Here is a 19,698-nt window from a genome sequence, read left to right as displayed (position 1 = left end):
AAAGAATATATGCTAATATATGCTTCTGACACAGGTATGTTTTTCTGATACAAGTATTATATATGGTAATAAATTAGCTTCTCCAAAAAGAGGGGATATGGGTCCGCTAGAAACATTTTAGTTGTGATCAGAGTAAAGGTGAAGGGGTAGATATCTGTTCTGAATGAACCATCAAGGACACTGTTATCCAAGAACAAGGGATCCAAATGACAGTGGACACAGTGTGTGGTCTTCCCTGCCCTTTGCCCCCACTACGAAGTTCATTAGGCAGCTGTGTTCTATGACAACTATTATTTCTAAGAGGTTCTGCTGCCCTAGGTTCATTACCTGGGGTTCTTTCCTGAAAGCAGAGCACTCGATCATTATATAGCCCTACTTAATTCCATTAAGACCCCCATAGGGAAAAAAAAGTCCCAATCCTCATATATGCCTTTCAAACCATAATCCCAAACGATCTGTCCAGTTTTATTCCCCAAGTGTCTTTTGCCCTAGTCTCTGTTTCAATTCTTCTGCAGCATGATGGGACATGCCATGCACTCACACTCTACAGTCCACACCAAGACGTGTGCCACCCAGGCTCCCCTTCAAGGAAGAACTTGCTGCCTGGCTATGGTGAGTGTGGCTGCAGACAGCTTCTAGCTTCCAGCACCTTCAGGGTCCACTTCCAGCACTTCACCCCTCCAGGGAAGTTGACAAATCAGGGACTGAGTCAGGTGGGCTCATAAATATGCAGCCATTTCAAAGTTACTCCAGATCCCTGGGCAGGGCAGTATTCCAGAGCTCCCTGAAATGTGGGCTGAGGTTTTGTGGGATCTGGTAACAGACTGATATCACCCTCTGTATAATCCCACTTCCTTCCCCATCTTTTCACAGGTGTTGATCCTTATCAGAGAGCTTGCACCCCAAACTCCATCTCAGCATCTGCTTGTGGAGAACCCAGTCTGCAACACATGCCTCCATGAGTCTGATTCTCCTTCATTCTCTATCTGATTCTCTTCCTGCAAGGTCCAGCTTAAATAATACCCTCAAGAAACATTTCTTGGTCCTTCCAATCAGGAATAATTATTCATTTTACTCATTTTACTTTGTCCCCCTGAATTGTGCTTATACCTCTATTGAGCAGGTCATTAATTTTTTATATTAAAGCTAGGAGCTTAAATTTCAAGTTTACTGAGAGCATAGTCTGTGTCGTTCATTTCTGTATGCCCCACAGTGCATAACAGATAAGAGTTATGAATGAAGGAATAAATTATTGTATGATCTGGAATCTGCCTAAACCTCTTCTATTTTCCCTTCTCTATTATAACTGAAATGAAATCCTAACAATATTTCATACATAGGCCCGGCCCCCTCTATTTTTCAGCTATATGTTATATTAGCTTCTGCTTTCCAATCTAGCTAAGCAAATCTGCTTTGCATGGTATATGCTTTTCCAGTCTCCTCTGATAGCATGTTCCTTCAAAATATTCTCCCAGACCCTCCTTTGTGAAGCACCCCAGGGTACTGTCTCTCAAGTCCAGCTACCTCAGGATCTTCTGGTGTCTAATATGTGTCTAAAACTTTTTATGCTCCATCAGAACAGTGGCCAACTTTTAGGTTCTCTTAAGTCTAAGACTAGAATAATATTTTCTGTATGGGAAATGCAGTATATATGTATATACTCTGCATTAATCATATATGTATGTTTATTGCCTCACTCTCCAAAATGATTGCTCATCCTTTCTCCTCTCAATCCTCATACACCTGGGCCTGCTGCTGCCACCACCACCAGCCCATCCATGCCTGATAACCTTACCCCATAGTTCATTGAGAATTCAAAAGCAAGCAGTAAGGATCTCTCTTCTTTTCATCACCAAAACTATCGACACTCGATATCTCTCTCGTCTATTCCCTGCTTACTATCTTACACTACGGACTAGGAATCCCTGTTCCTACCAAAGGCCAGACTCTCCAATTGTGTTCTGGAGTCTATCTTCAGTACTTCATGTCCATAGTTCCCCTTTCCCTTGCATCATCAGTGTCCTGGATCATCTCCAGCACCACACACTATCATGTTCTAGTGTCTTCCATCTTCCATAAAACTCTACTTTTATCCCAGATTCCCCTCATCCCCCAATAAAACTTATTGAAAGAGTTGTCTCTAGTAGCCCTATTTGTGATGAGGTCACCGATGACTTTCATGGTGCCAAATCCAGTGGTCACTTCTCAGTCTTCACCTTGCTTGACTTCTCAAAGCTGTCAACACAGTTGGCAACTTTACAAATAAACAAATAAAAACCAAACTCTTCTTATGACACTTCTCTTAGTTTCTACAACATTGCATTCTTTTGGCTTTTCCTAACTCACTGAGGGCTCCTTTGCTGGCTCCTCCACCTCTGCTTGCCCTCCAAATGTTGTCAAATCTGGAGTTTTGTCCTTGGGCCTCTGCTCTACCCTCCTAAGTGATCTCACCCAGACACTTTGCTTTAAATATTATCTAAATGCCAGTGACCCCCAACTCTCAATCTCCCTCCCTCGCTTTATTCTCCACTGACCTCCAGGCTCACACAGAGCATCATCACATGGATATCTACTCTGCCTCTCAAACTTAACACAGCCGAACAGAAGTCTTGATTTCTGAATCAGCACACCTGCACCTCCCCTAATCTTTCCATTCTTAGGATGGGGATCGTCATACACCTAACTGTTCATGTCACAAATCTAGCAGTTATCCTTGACTTCTTTCTTTCCCTCACCTTTCATATCAATAAGCACTGACACCAGAACATATCTTGAATCTATTCACGTCTCTCCATCTTCACTACTGCCACCCTATGCCAAGTCACTGACTCCTTCACTTAGATGACTGCAAAAGCTTCCTATTGATCTCCCTGCTCCTGCATTTAGACTCTTAAAATCCATCCTCCACATAGCAGTCAGAATAAGTTTTTAAAATATATTAGATTAACTTACTCTCCTACTAAAACCTTCTCCAATGGCTTTTCCATTGCACTTACTAGAATGTGCTTGCAGGGATCTCCTACCAACCCATTCCCCACTCCCCTGCCCCCATCCACCATGCTGCCCTTACACTGGCCTTCTTTTGGCTCCTTGAGCACACGAAGCTTAAAATCCCTGTCTAAGGGATTTTACATTTTGTTTTTCCTCTATCTGAAATGCACTGTTCTTAATCTCTGCATGGCTGGCTGCTCCTTAGCATTCAAGTCTCATTTCAGTTGTCACCTCCATAGAGAGGTCTTCCCTGATCACCAAATCTAAATTAGTGCTCCCACACACACCCCAGCTAGGTACTATCACATCACCCTGTTTTATTTTCTTCTTCATATTTATCATCTTACGAAACTGTCATGTTCATTTCTCAGATGTTACCTGCCCCGTCTCTTCCCCCTTCCAGGAGAACAGGCGCTTTGCCTATCTTGCTCATCACTATCTCTAATGCCTAGAGGAGACAGGGCACATAACAGATGATCAGTAAATATTTGTTGAGTGAGAATAAATGAATATTAATCTTTGGAATTGCAGCCATATAAGGCATCCACCACCCAGAGCCAGGTCCTTTGTTCTCTCTTCCACAGCGGTACTTCCCACGTTGAACTGTGAAGTCTCTTCCATTGCCTATCTCTTCTACTATTTACTAATTCCTTGTGGACAAGGACATCCTATCTTTGTATTATTACCAACTAGCATAATTATTAGCATAGAGTAAGGTGTACTACAAATATTTGTTTAAGGAATGAAAGAAAACAAGGATAGGGAGGAAGCAGTGTGACATAGAACTTATGGATGAATACAAAGGTGACCCTCAAAAGAAGCTGGATAATGACCATAGCACAGTCACATTAGAGGCAAAACAGTCATCACATATAAGTGAAGTTTCACTTATAGATTTAAATTTCAAGACTTTAAAGTCATTATTAACACTCTTGCCTATTAGAAGCTATCCAAATCCTACACAATTTTCAGATGACACTGGTATGATATAGGAGCTTGAATTCCTAAATGAGATGATCAGGTAATAGAAAAGTAGTGTCAGAGTTCTCTGAGCTATTTGCATTACTAGAACTTATGAAATACACCTCAGACTATTTTTCAATTCAATTAGTTTTTATGAAGCATCCACAGAGGGCATGACATTGTACACAGTGTGGATTTAAATATACTGTGTCAAAACAGGTCAAAGATTTACAGGTGCCAATGCAAAAAGTCAGCTTATTCTGTTTATCTCATTCTTTTTGTGTCAGAGAAAATTCATTAAAATGTTATGACCACTTGCTTGACCTGTGATCCGAGTCTGGAAAAGTAAAGTCCAAACTGCTACAATTGGCACCCGGTAATAAAGGTCATGCACTATCTTCTCAGGACATGGAGATCGGATTTATTTGTTTGTTTATTTTTTTAACAGAAAACTCATCTGAAAGAGGATGCAAATGAAAAGAATCTTGACATTTTTAAGCACAGCCATGGAAGAAATAACTCCGTTCCTTACAACAGAATGCCATCCAAAGAGTAGGTGCTCTAACTAGTGCTACATTGAGAAGAGAAAAAAAAGACAGGCTCATCAATAATTACTTACACACACACTGCATGCTGACCTCTGTCCTCCAAGGGAATTACAAAGCAGATGACAAGACAATACACGAATACCAAAAGCTAAAGAGCAGTCACAAATATTATGTGCTGTATATCACCTACAGCAAAAGCTGCAGGATTTCATCGGAGGGAAGGCACTCTGAAGCTGGGGGCGGAGGAGGTGGTTCCCAAGCAGGGCCATGGAGCAAGGAAGACTATCACTTGAGGTGACAAGAAGATGCTTCCCCAAAATGTGAGAGTATAGAAAATAATACTGCTTTTGAGAGTTAAACTATGACTCAACACATAATTAATGTACACAGTCACCTCAATGAGACTAAGCCTCCCAGTCCAGCAAGCCTTGATTTCAAACTTCTTGAATTTATTAACAAATCTAAAGAGACGTGCAAATGATGATCAAACAGCTCTGCCCATCTGAGTACCCTCCAGGTTATGAAGGATTGATATGAGGATCCAATGTGAGGATGATCCTGCTCTGCTGATAGACATCACAGGCTAGCAGAGCCTGATGCCATTAGCCATTCCACTCATGTAATTTCCGTGTTCTGACTATACATTCAGCCAGCAACCTTTTGATAATTAGGTTTCTTGTACAGTTTGCCTAAAGGGAACAATGTGCTGGTCAGGCCAAAAGGAACATCAGGTCTTCTCAGCAATTAAATTTCTCAATGTAAATGATTGCATTAACATTCTGGCTTTATATATCAGTCTCTTGTGAGCTTTGTTAGTACCAGTCATCATACCTGAATTAGAATAATTCTAGGACACGGACAAAATCAATTTTCAGACCTTGCAGAAATGAACACAACTGGTTTGGCTCAACAGAGAGTTCAAGGGTTTAGAAACCCCAGAGAGAGTGTAGTTTAGGCAGGTACGTTAAGACAAATTTGTGTTGCGATTTTAATATCATGTTAAAGCATTTGGAGTTAACTTTTAGGCAGCAGGAACTCATTGACGAAATTTGAATAGGGGGTATAACATGATCGAAACTGTTATTTACAAGTCTGTTATGTGCAGCCCTACTTGGGAGAACTCATGTTTTGTGTTTTTTAATTGGGAGATAGCTGCTTTACAATGTTGCGTTAGTTTCTGTTGTACAATGAAGTGAATCAGCTATATGTATATATATATCCCTTCCCTCTTGGACATCCTTCCCACCACCCCCATTCCATCCATCCAAGCAAACAACTAATTACAACACAGTATTCTAAGCACACAGAGTACTCTGAGAGCACCAAGGAAGGTACCGAAGTTCAGTCTAGGGATGATCAGGAAGCATTTCTCAGAAGAGAAAACTTACACATTTTTCTATTAGATTTTAACATTCTTTCAAATTTTCCCTTTTATTTAGATACTTATTTTAGTTAAAAGAAATATATCGATATTTCAAAGAGATTCAGAAGTATATTTCTGACTCTCTACTAAATATTCTGCCCTGGATAGTGCATAGGCATTTCAAACTCAACATTTCAAAACCTAAACTCATGATTTTCTCTGCCCTTCATAACCATCATTCCTGCCCCTCCTCATGTGTTCCCTACCTTGGTGAATGTAACTGCAATCCAGCTAGTTATTAGGCACAGTCATGCTAGATTCTCTCTTTTACCCCCAACATATTGAATACAATCTGTCCTAAAGCCTTGTAGATTTCTGCCTTCTTATTACGTCTTAGATTTCTTCTCTCTTAGAGCCACTGCCTTAGTCTAGGTTTTAATCACTTGTCAGCTAGATTACTGAAATTATCTTCTAAATGGTGTCCTGCCTTCATTTCAACTAGTTTCTATACTCTCCAGGATATCCTTGGTTTTAAAGCTAGGATAATAGTTCATTTAGTCATTCAACAGGTATATATTATGTGTCAGGGGCTTTTCTAACCCCATGGGACACACTGATGAATGAAACAGCCAAGGTTCTTGCTTCTCACAGACCTGATATTTTAGACAGGATATTAATTGTGTAAGAAAAAAATGAATAAGGAAACTTTCAATAGTGATAAATACTATAAAGAAAATACAATTAAATGGTGTGGTAGATAGTGATCGGAAGACTGGGGTTGTCAGGAAGAGCTCTCGGGCAATGGCAGTTAAGAGCTAGATGACAAGAGGGAGACAGTCATGCAAAGGTCTGGGGTCCAAGTATTTCAGGCAGAGGAATAACAAATACAAAGTCCCCAGGATGCATGCAAGTTTAAAATCTTCAAGAAATGAGAAGAAGGCAAGCATGGCTACAATAAGAGGATAAAAGAGAGAGAGAGAGAGAGAGAGAGAGAGAGAGAGAGAGAGAGAGAGAGAGATTGGTAGGGGATGATGTGAGTCACACAGAGGGCACTCATGTAGGACACGAGTTTGAGTTTAATTTAAATGGTATGGAAAGCTATTGAAAATGTATTAAGGAGAAGAGCTATGATTAGTGCATGATTTGAAAACTCAGAGTTTTGTATGTAGAATGGATTATAGAAAAACAAGGAGAGAAGGAAGACCATTCTATAGTCCAGTGCTAAAGTACTGACAGGATATACAGTGCCATGGATGAGGGTGAAAGTAGGAAAGATGGAGAAGTAGGTGGCTTGGGCATATACAAATATTTTGGAGCTAAAGCCAATAAGACTTGTTGATGGATTGAATGTGAGAGATGAGGGGAGAAAAAGAGGAAGCCAAGGACCTATAATTTGAGTAAAACAGGGTGGGGATATTGGTGTCATTTTCTGAAATGGAAAAGACTGGGGGAGGAGGTTTTAGAGCTTTGGAGTGGGAACAGGAAGCAAGAGTTCTGTTTGGTCAAATTAAGTGTGAATACTATGAATTCAAACAGAGAAGTCAAGAAGGCAGTTGAATAAAGAAATATGGAGGTCAATGGAAGATTCATTGCTAGAGATATAAAGCTTGTGTGTCATTGACATATAGATAGTATTTAAAGTCATTGGCCTAGTCTAAAAGTAGACTAGAGAAAAAGAAGAGTGAAGGACGAGGACCAAGGCACTCCCACGTTTGGAGATCAAGCAGGGATTGAGGAGCCAGAGAAGAAGACTATAAAGGAGGTGCCAATGAGGTGGAAGAAGCATCAAGTGAATATGATGTCACAGAAGCCAAGAGAAAAGCGTTTCAAAAAGGAGAGAGTGGTCACCTTTGTCAAACGCTGCTGTGAAGTTAAAATAAAAGACGTCGCCCCACTACACTTGGCAAGATGGAAGTCACTGGTGACATTTTCAAAATCAATTTGAAGAGAGTGGGGAATAAATCTCTACTGGAGAGAATGTGATGAAGGGGAGAAAGGAGAAATGGCAAGTAGAGACAACTAAAGCAAATTTAACCTTGCATCTCCACTGATTAAGAGCAATAAGAGGCTTGCCATTCACCTCATGCCCTTTAGAATAAAGTTCAAATTCCTTGCCTTAGGATATACAATGTCCTTTGCTATCTGGGCTCTTGCTACCTATGCAACTTAATCTCCCAACCATACTCTCCCTCCTACTACTGTAAGTACTTACAACACTCTAACATGAATCATGCAAGGTCTCTTCCTTCACACATCTGGCTCTCTCTGAGTTACTCCTTGCTCTTCCCTACATGAAGCAAAACCTTTACAGGTCCTTCAATCCTCAGGAATGACCACATCAGGCAAGCAGTGCCACTCCCGCCACATGATTTACTCTCTCCCTAGGGCTTCTGTTGCAACCTGCACCTCTACGTAGTGTTTACCTCACTACATTGCAGTCTTCGATTTGACCACAGCACTCCTCTCCCCCACTTCTCTAACGCAAACACACACAACAGAACAAGGACAAATTATGAAGCTTGGGATCATTTCTAGGAGGTTTGTGTCCCCAGTGCTCACCAGAGATCTTGTACAGAGTAGTGTTCTCAAGTCCTTGCTAAACAAAAGCTTCTACAGTACAAATTGCATTCTGTCGATATCTTACTTAAAATTCTTCAATGTCTCCTCTGAGTCTATAGAATAAAATGCCAAACACATTGGTATGTTGAATAAGTCCTTGGTGATTTTGCTCATTGTTACCTCTTCAGCATCCTTGCTCTCCACCACATCCTGACCTTCATGCCTCCACCACCCACACATGCACATGCTGGGCGTACACCAAACCATTTCTAGGACAATTTTTCTCAGGCTTCTGTACTTTGATGTGTGCTGCTGACTTTTCTTGGAATGTTTTCAAGAACCAGATCAAGGGTCACCTCTACTCTGAGGTTTTTCCAGATTCCCCTTTCCCTTACTCCTAGTGCACACTCTTCTTTGCTTCCAGAGCCCATGTAAATAACTCTGTTTTTGTACATACCACATTAATCATTTTATCAACTACTCTTCCTACTAGACTGCAAGCTCTGTTAAACAGGAACTTTGCTCAGTTCATCTTTGTATTTCTAGCACCTAGCACATTGCCAGACGTATAACAAGCACACGGTTAATGAATACTTTTCTTTAAATCTTTTGATTTAAAGGTGCTTGCAACGTTTAATAGTATTTTTAGGTCGATTATTTTCATCATTAGGAATAATTTGTAGGTGGTGACTCTTTAAAGTGCAAAAACATAAAAAAAGAACAAGCTCACATGCTGAGGAATACAAGGGATAGGCTATGAATTTTAAAGACGTGTTAGTCCACATCTTCCTGTAGTAAAGAGTCACACTGATAAATAATTGATCACATTAGGCCATTTGCTCCATTCAGAATGAGGCAAATAAATGTCAGGTTTAGAGAACATCTTCAACTCACATTTGCATTGTCAACAATTAGCCATTCAGGGAAATTATTTATTTTTATTTCCTTCCACATTTTGAGATTATTTAAAAGTTTTCGAAGGAGTGCTATGGATATAGGCCTTTTATTTCAAACTATTTTACAAGTCAAAATGATTTTAACCTCTTCCAGACATTTTTACAACATGGGGTCTACATTTTTTATTAACCTTTGTGTACTTTTTTCAATAAACTTTTCCTCACATTTTTCCATGATGGACCCCACGTTTAGACATTTAGACATCTACAGTGACAAGAAGCATACCAATTATTTCAAAATGAACAAAATGTTCATGAGAACTGCATAAATTTAGGAGACAGCATAATGTTTTCACAATAATTTGAGATGTCTACTTAATAATGGCACTTTAGAAATTACAAAAGTTTGTGGTGAGCATCAACATAGAGCTGTATGTGTGCATCACGTAGGCAGAAGCTGAACTCTTCCTTCTCTGCTTTGGCATTAAAAGTTGAATCACAGAGACAGAAAGAGATTCAAGATGGTGTGATAGAGAGATACTGAAATCACCTCCTCCCACAAACACACCGAATCTATACCTACTTAGAGAGCAATTCCTCGTGAGGGCTGATTGAACAGCTCTACAAATGGAAGGACTATGTAGAAATTTGTAGGAAAGACAGAGAAACAATTTCCACAGAAACCTCACCCCTGACCCCACAACCTGCAACAGGGACAGATATTACTGAGGGACCTGAGCGCAGACTCACCCATCCTGAGACACGGCAAAAAACAAAAACCAAACAAACCAAAAAACACACCAGTTTAAAGGGCACCTGGATTATGTGGAAAAGAAATCCATTTACTAACTTTAGAGCCTCTGCCAAACTGGCAGAGAATTGCAGGAACTCTCTCTGATGTAAGGGGCACTGGCAAGTGTCATTGTTTGAATCACCCCCAGAACTCCCCCTGGTCCACACCCACCCCAGCTCCAACCATCCCGCCAAGGTGGCCTCAACATGGCACACCCAGGGACTGCCCCCAGCCAGAGACTGCTCCTGTTCTAGTGGCCTCACCAAGGTGGCTTCAGGACTGTCCCCAACCCATGCCCACTCTAACTCCTGCCAACCTGCCAAGGCAGCCTTGGTACAATGCAACCTAAGACTTCACCCAACTCAAACCTGCTCCAGCTCCAGTTAGCCTATCAAAGCTACCAGGTACAAATAGTCTACAGAGTAGACAGTCCCACACAAGGCTACTCCTTCAGGACTAGGAGAGGTAGCTGTTCTGCCTGATGCATAGAAACACACACCAAGAGTCAAACAAAATGAGGAGACAGAGGAATATGTTCCAAATGAAAGAACAAAATAAAACCCTAGGAAAAATCCTAATGAAACTGAGATAAGTAATTTACCTGACATAGAGTACATAGAGATGGTCAGAAGAATGCTCACTATACTTAGGAGAAGAATGGAGAAATACAGTGAGATCTTCAACAAAGACTTAGAAAATGTAAGACAGAACCAATCAGAGCTGAAGAATCCAATAACTGAAAGAGGGAATCAGTAGCAGATTATATAATATAAAACAGTAGATCAGTTAACTGGAGAAAGAATAGTGGAAATCACCCAAACAGAACAGCAAAGAGAAGAAAGAATTTCTTTAAATGAAGAGAGTTTAAGGGACTTCTAGGAAGACATCAAGCATACTAACATTTGCATTATAGGGATCCCAGAAAAAGAAGAGAGAGAGAAATGGACAGAAAACTTATTTGAAGACATAATGGGTGAAAACTTCCCTGTCCTGGGGAAGGAAAAAGACATCCAGGTACAGGAAGCCTAGAAAGTCCCAAACAAGATGAACCCAAAGTAATAAACCCAAGATATATTATAATTAAAGTGGCAACAGTTAAAGAGAGAATCTCAAAGGCAGCAAGAGAAAAACAACTAATCCCATAAAAGGAAAACCCCATAAGGCTATCAGCTGATTTTTCAGCAGAAACTTTACAAGGCCAGAAGAGAGTGGCAGGATATATTTAAAATGTTGAAAGAAAAAAACATTACAACCCAGAATAATCTATCTGGCAAGGTTATAGAATTCAGAATTAAAAGAGATAAAGAGTTTCCCAGACAAGCTAAAATAAAGGAGTTCATCACCACTAAACCCCCCTTACAAGAAATCTTAAAGGATCTTCTTTAAGTGGAAAAGAAAAGAATAGAACAGAATAGAAGATTTCTATTCTATTTCCAAATAGAAATTTTAAAATACATGAAAGAAAAAAAACTCACTGGTAAAGGCAAATATATAGTAAATGTGTTAGATCAGCTACTTAAAAAGCTAGCCTGAAAGTTAAAAGACAAGAGTAGTACAGTCAACTATAACCACAATGAGTAGTTAAAAGATACACAAAATAAAAAGATGTAAAATATGATCTCAGAAATATAAAATGTGAGGGGGGAGTTAAAATGCAGTGCTTTTAGATGCCTTCAAACTTAAGACTATCAGCTTAAAATACACGGCCATGTATACAGGTTGGTGTATATGAACCTCATGACCAAACCAAAAACTTAAAATAGATACACAAAAAATAAAGAGAAAGGAATCCAGACATAACACTAAAGGAATCCATCAAACCATAGAGAAGTAACCAAGAGAAGACAAGAACAGAGAAGAACTACAAAAACAACCAGAAAACAATTAATAAAATGGCAATAAGTACATACCTATCAATAACCACTTTAAATGCAAATGGATTAAATTCTTCAATCAAAAGACATAGGGTAGCTTAAAAAAAAAAAAAGACCCACCTAATATGTTGCTACAGGGGACTCACCTCAGCTCTAAAGACACATACAGAGTGAAAGTGAAGGGATAGAAAAGGATATTCCATGCAAATGGAAACAAAAAGAAAGCTGGGGTAGCCATACTCATATCAGACAAAACAGACTTTTAAAAAAGATTGTAACTAAAGACAAAGAAGGGCATTACATAATGATAAAGGGGTCAGTACAACAAGAGAATATAACATTTCCCAACAAAGGAGCACCTGAATATGTAAAGCAAAATATAAACAGACATAAAGAAAGAAATAGTAATACAATAACAGTAGGGGAGTTATATACCCTACTTACATCAATAGATAAATCATCCAGACAGAAAATAAATAGGGAAACACTATGAACAGTTATATGCCATCAAATTGGACAACCTAGAAGAAATGGGTACATTCCTAGAAACATACAATCTTCCAAGACTTCCAAGACTCTATTTCCAGGAAGAAATAGAAAATCTGAACAGATCAATCACTAGTAATGATATTGAAACACTAATAAAAAAAAAAACCTCCCAAACAAAATACCAGGACCAGATAAGTTCACAGGGGAATTCTATGAAACATTTGAAGAAGACTTATCAATTCTTCTCAAGCTATCCCAGAAAATTGAAGAGGAGGTAGTACCTCTAAACTCATTCTATGAGGCCCGCATTACCCTGATACCAAAACCAGACAAAGACACACACACACACACACACACACACACACACACACACAGAAAATTACAGGCCAATATCTCTGATGAACATAGATGCAAAAATCTTCAAAAAAATATCAGCAAACTGAATACAACAATACATTAAAATGATCATATACCATGATCAAGTGGGATTTATTTATTCCAGGGATTGAAGGATGGTTCAATAGCTGCAAATCAATCAATGTGACACATCACATTAATGAAACAAATGTAAGAAATCATATGATCATCTCAGTAGATGCAGAAAAAAAGCATTTGACAAAATTCAACATCCATTTATGATAAACACTCTCAACAGAGTGGGTATAGAGGGAACATACCTCAACATAATAGAGGCCATATATGACAAATCCACATCCAACGCTGTACTCAACAGTAAAAAGATGAAAGATTTTCCTCTAAGATTAAGAACAAGACAAGGATGCCCATGCTTACCACTTTTAATCAGCATAGTATTGGAAGTCCTAGCCATGGTAACCAGACAGGAAAAAGGAATAAAAGGTGTTAAACTGTAAGGGAAGAAATAAAACTGTTACTATCTGCAGACAACATAACTACATATAGAACACCCTAAAGACTTCACCAAAACACTATCGAATCTAATAAAAGAGTTCAGTAAAGTTGCAGGATACAAATTTAATAAACAGAAATCTGTTTCTTTCCTATACACTAATAATGAACCATTAGAAATGAAGAAAACAATCCCACTTACTGTTACTTCAACAAATAAAATATCTACGAATAAATTTAACAAAGGAAGTAAAAGACCTTTACTCTGAAAACTATAAGACATTGATAAAAGAAATTGAAGATGACACAAATAAACAGAAAGATACTCTGTGCTCATGGATTGTAAGAATTAATATCGTTAAAATGTCCATATTACCTAAAGCAATCCACAGATTCAATACAACCCCTTTCAAATTACCTATGGTATTTTCCACAGAACTAGAACAAATAATTCTAAAATTTGTATGGAACCACAAAAGATCCCAAATAGCCAAAGCAATCTTGAGAAAGAAGAACCAAGATGGAAGTATCATGTTCCCTGATTTCAAACTATACTACAAAGATATAGTCATTAGAACAGCATGATACCAGCACAAAAGCAGACATATAGATGAATGGAACAGAATAGACAGCTCAGAAGTAAACCCACTCTTATATGGTCAGTTAATCTACAATAAAGGATGCAAGAATGTACAATGGAGAAAAACAGTCTCTTCAATAAATGATGTTGGGAAAACTGGACAGCTAATTGTGAAAGAATCCAACTAGACAACTTTTTCATACCATATACAAAATAAAATCAAAATGGATTAAAAACTTAAATGAAAGATCTGAAACCATAAAACTCCTAGAAGAAAACATAAGCAGTAACCTCTCTGACATTGGTCTTAGCAATATCTTTTTAGATATATCTCCAAATATCCAATAGCAACAAAAGCAAAAATAAATTAATGTGACTAAAACTAAAAAGTTTTTGCACAGTGAAGGAAACCACCAACAAAATGAAAATGCAACCTACTAAATTGGGAAGATATTTGCAAACAATACTTGTGATAAGGGGTTGATATATAAATATATAAACAACTCATACAATTCAATATCAAAAAAATAAACAACCTGACTTAAAAATGGGCAGAAACTCTGAATAGACATTTCTCCAAAGAAGACAGATGGCCAACAATCACATGAAAAGGTACTCAACATCACTAATCAACAGGAAAATGCAAATCAAAACCTCAGTGAGATACCACCTCACACCTGTCAGAATGGCTATGATCAAAAAGACAAGAAACAAGTGTTGGCAAGGATGTGGAGAAAAGGGAACCCTGGTGAATTATTGGTGGAAATGTAAATTAGTGCAGCCACTATGGAAAACAGTATGGAGGTTCCTTTAAGAACTAAAAATAGAACTACCATATGATCCAGCAATTCCACTTCAAGGTATTTAACTGAGGAAAATGAAAACACTAATTCAAAAAGATATACACCCCTATGTTCTTTGCAGCACTATTTACAATAGCCAAGACACAGATGCAACCTAAATGTCCCTCAATATATGAATGGATAAAGAAGATGTGGTGTGGTGTGTGTGTGTGTCTGTGTGTGTAATGGAATATTACTCAGCCATAAAAGAGTGAAATCTTGCCATTGTGGCAATATTGAGAGACCTAGAATGTACTATGCTAAGTGAAATAAGTTAGAGAAAAACAAATACCATATGATTTCACTTATATGTGGGATCTAAGAAACAAAGGAACAAACAAAACAGAAACAGACTCATAAATACAGAGAACAAACTGATAGTTGCCAGAGGGGAGGGGTGTGGGAGGACAGAACAAAATAGGTGAAGGGCATTATGGGGCACAAACCTCCAGTTATAAAAAAGTCACAGGGATATAATATATACATAGGGAATATAGTCAATAATATTTTTACTTTGTATGGTGATGGATGGTAACTAGACTTACTGTGATCATTTCATAATGAATAAAAAATATCAAATCACTATGTTGTATACCTGAAAGTAACATAATATTGTATGTTAATTATAACAATAAAAATGTTGAATCACAGAGTCATAGAATTTCAGGATTGGAAAGAACTCAGAGGTCATTTAGTCTAACTCCTTTACATGAAAGAATCCCCTCTACAACATCCCTAATAAACTCCTCTTCATTCTCTCCTTGAATCCCTTCATGATAGTGAGTTTAACCTCTCCCCGATGCCTCAGGTAAAAATAAATGCATCTTATTACATTCCAGACAGATTTTCCACCTTCTATAATAGTAGTTGTTTTCAGCATTGTGAAACCTACCAATTTGATTAGTCTGAGTCATATGTCTTTCACCTACTTTGTGTGTAGATAAGGGGAAAAAGTCAACTATGGAACATCCAAGGTTTTCATTTCTATTTACCTGTCCACCTATATGCTGCCTCTTTTCAGAATGAATATAAATGAAATGACTTAAAACTGGATGCAATAGCATTATTAAAATAGAAATAGAAATTCAAAGTTCTGAAAAGAAATGCTTAACTCAAAGGCTAATGTAGTTGCTGGCATTGAAATTAAATGTATCAGTGGGCTTTCTACAAGTCAAGACAAAAGGAGAAACAGTGGATTACAGTTCTCCTTATCTAACAGGAGAAAGTATATTAACTCTCCATTAAATGAAAATTTTTCTTAGTTCTAAAATTATAAGAGAATTTCTCATGTAGAACCTTCTAAAAGAGATTTATTTTTTAGTTTTCTATGTGCATTCATTTTTGCCCTCTAATGTACCGTCAAGAACAGTGCTAAGCAGCCCTTAAACTTTTACAAATCTCACCTCAATCCAATGCTAAAATTCTGTTGAATATAGGGGACAAAACATAGGCACTGGATAACTATTCTTTCAAAAGGGGCTATCAAAATCGCTGTTTGGGGCTTCCCTGGTGGCGCAGTGGTTGAGAGTCCACCTGCCGATGCAGGGGACACGGGTTCATGCCCCGGTCCGGGAAGACCCCACATGCCGTGGAGTGGCTGGGCCTGTGAGCCATGGCCGCTGAGCCTGCATGTCCAGAGCCTGTGCTCCACAACGGGAGAGGCCACAACAGTGAGAGGCCAGCGTCCCGCAAAAAAAAAAAAAAAAATCACTGTTTGTTTTTTTTGGGTCAACACTACGGGGCAATAGCTTCCACACGTCCGATTCTTATGTTAGTAGATGGGGACAAATGAGAAACTGAGTTAATCTCTCCTGTGGCATTACCATCATTCCTTCACCTCTCCTGGAAACAACTGCAGTTGGGTCATCACTAGGCACAAAACGATGTCCTTGTAAACTGAGAGAGGTATACAGAACATGGTGGATGATGAGCAGACAGTGCTGTGAGGGTCTGCCGGAATATCTGATAAGACTGGATCTCTCAGAAGGAAAGTGACATTAAGCAAGCAAAAAATGTTATAGTAACCAAAAGGTAATGTGAAGAAGGTGGGGTTTCTCACTTGCTCATTAAACACCCCAATTATTTTCCCAGGAAAGGCATTATAGACCCCTGCAGCCTGAGAATTTACCAATGGGCCAAACTGTGTCTTCCTATAGTGGTTTTACAATACTTCTCTCCACTCTTGGATTGAAGATTTGGGGGGAGGGGTATGTATACACAATGACCATTTCACCTTTGAAGGCCTTTGTGGTACCTAGGACATCACAAAAGGTCCTTAATAAAAATAAATTATTCTCTTTATCACAGTTGTTTAGACTTTACCTGGACTGCATGGTTCTATCACTAAATTCTAAATAACTGAAGGCAAGAGATTTCACCTCCCTGCCCACACCTACAGCCAGCCAGACTGAGCTCTGCTTTCTTCTCTATGGCTAGGAAAGGCACATCTGTAATCTGTATTTCATCTGTCCAAATGTGGCAGTTCACTTATTATTATTGTTGTTACTACTATTGAATCCAGATTATATCTAGAGGTCCCTTGAGGCCAATAAGCTAGATTCCGTTCATACAAATTAGTTATTATAAAATGAATCCAAGTACAATAAAAGTAACCTCCATATCAGATGAGGCTATTTGTACACTGGACAACAAAATGTATTCATGGTGCTACCATGGAGAGAATGAGAGAGATTTCAGACTTACTCTAAAGAGGGCATAGGTACACCTTTGAAAGAGTAACCCAAACAAATGACTTGGCTTCTTACAGAATTAGAATAAACTAGATACACATTTGTTTAAAGCTGGGATATTATAGAGACATAACAGTAATGCTAATACACATGCTGATGGCTGGCAAGTGCAAATAAGCGTGTTGATCACTATTTCACAACACAGTTTATTATGACATGCAACTGCCAGAAATTAAAGTCAATGCTAAGTGGAAAAACAGCTACGTACAGCTTAATCTTCTCCTCATTTTTAGCCATTCTACCCTGCAAACCCCTTTTTGATTAGCAGGAAGCCTGGGAATAGAAGGTACAATATAATAATAAAAGAGGCCTATGAATTATTGGATACTTTTTTTTTCTCTTTTTTGTGGTACGCGGGCCTCCCACTGCTGTGGCCTCTCCCGTTGCGGAGCACAGGCCCCGGATGCGCGGGCTCCAGCCACTCCGCGGCATGTGGGATCCTCCCGGACCGGGGCACGAACCCTCATCCCCTGCATCGGCAGGCGGACTCTCAACCACTGCGCCACCAGGGAAGCCCCTATTGAATACTTTTTAAACGCTATGAAACCTTGCAGGAGAAGCACCAGTTAAGACAAGTACACACTTCCCTAGAGCATTTTAAAATATCCTAAAGCATACGTGATGAATTGGTGAATGTTTGCCTCTCAGAAAGCTCTCTGCTTTGGGAGGCTGAGTAGCACAAATACCCTGTGTGGAAGAAGTTGGCATAGCAACTCTGCACTTGCAGTGGTGAATCAGAGTAAACGGGTGCATAAGACAGCTACTGGAATGTGTTTACTTCTCCACAAAGGGGTTAAATCTTATAAAGCATTTTTGGCTTCTCTTTATCAGAAATAACAAACCCTTCAGTCATAAATTAAGGCAGTTCATTTGCTGAACAGGACAGGATATTTATGACTCATGGAAAGATTTATTACCTGTACCCTGTATAAATTAGGTGACATTTAGGCTAAAAATAAGTCATTTCTCCCTCACAGTAGACACAATTCTCCATTGACCAGAAAATGATACCAAAAAATAAGTTTTCTGTGTTCGTTAAAAAATACATTCCAGAGAAAAGAATTGCTTACCTGTTGACAACGGGCCCCTTGAAATGTGGGTCATGTATCCTTGGATCACCTGCATTTAAAACAAAGAACCTGCTAAGCATATAAGCCAATGAAATGGCAAATAAATACATATAAAATATTAATAAAGGAAAAATTTATATCTTAGCTAGTCCACTGCTCAGTGCAGTGTTGAACTCATTCTTTGGTCCAGTGAAACATCAGTATGCCTTGGATACAGCTGTCAATCATTTTCCCTCTCTCCAGCTAGAAGCAAGTCTGGGAAGAGTTGTTAAGGACCATAATTCTTAGATACACTGTGTACATATCTCCCACAGTTCTGAGCAGCAACATTATAGACTGTAGCCAGGAGAGCAAAACTTGAAGCCTTTCCAGTCTGCAAGAGCACATTCTACCATCTGCCATTCCCAAGTATTGCTGTGTATTTGTGAGGTGCACAGTATACTAGAGATGTCTGCTTATCCCAGTTCTCCCTTTCCTCTCAGTAGATGAGACTTTCCTTCGAGAAGTTGGAAAACTAGTCACTGTTGGTCTCTGCCATGTTGGCTATATGGTATATACAAATCATTATTATATTATACAAATGTTATTTTTGTTTTCTTTTTTTAGATCTACTGGCAGACTTCATGCCATTTGAAGGTGGGCCCTAGTCATTTACTCTTGCATCATGATTGCCATATATTTCCCTTGTCTTTAAACAGTACAAAGTAGACACAGAATGGCCTTTCCCTCACATGTACTGGGTAGGCCCAGTAACAAGTTCTGTAGAATTATTTCTGGCCAAAGTTTTATGTTTTGCAATTCTCAATCCCCGACTCTTCTTCCCCAGCCTCAGGACTCCTGCTCTCTTCCTCTAGGGATTTGTCCCTATAAGAAGGCCTAGTTCTGATTTAAAGACAGAATCAAAAGGGACTGGCAAAAAGAGGCCTGTGTGTCAGCAACCTGACTCAGCCTGTTCTCAGTGGGGAAATCAGACCTGAGGACTCAGAAACCTCTTCAGTGTAATCACAGGCTGAGGGCAGAACAACAGGAAGGTAAGGACAGACTTGCAACAGAAATACCAGAGCCAGTCAGTCAGCAAATATTCATAAAGCACCTATTACATGCTGAGAGCTC

At 39.0% G+C, this 19,698-nt stretch overlaps 1 protein-coding gene across 1 annotated transcript in view; it reads right to left on the bottom strand.

Moving 5' to 3' along the window:
• Positions 1-19,698, bottom strand: part of SLC44A5 (solute carrier family 44 member 5) — a 376,131-nt gene that overhangs the window by 141,697 nt on the left and 214,736 nt on the right. Inside the window, exon 2 of the mRNA XM_060142527.1 lies at positions 18,586-18,634. Within this exon, the coding sequence (XP_059998510.1) occupies positions 18,586-18,634 (49 nt within the window). The remainder of the gene's footprint in view (positions 1-18,585; positions 18,635-19,698) is intronic.

The sequence above is a fragment of the Lagenorhynchus albirostris genome, chromosome 2 (assembly GCF_949774975.1).
Source record: "Lagenorhynchus albirostris chromosome 2, mLagAlb1.1, whole genome shotgun sequence".
Classification (NCBI taxonomy): domain Eukaryota; kingdom Metazoa; phylum Chordata; class Mammalia; order Artiodactyla; family Delphinidae; genus Lagenorhynchus; species Lagenorhynchus albirostris.
The sequence above is the reverse complement of the archived record's forward strand: the minus strand, read 5'-3'. Positions and strand labels throughout refer to the sequence as shown.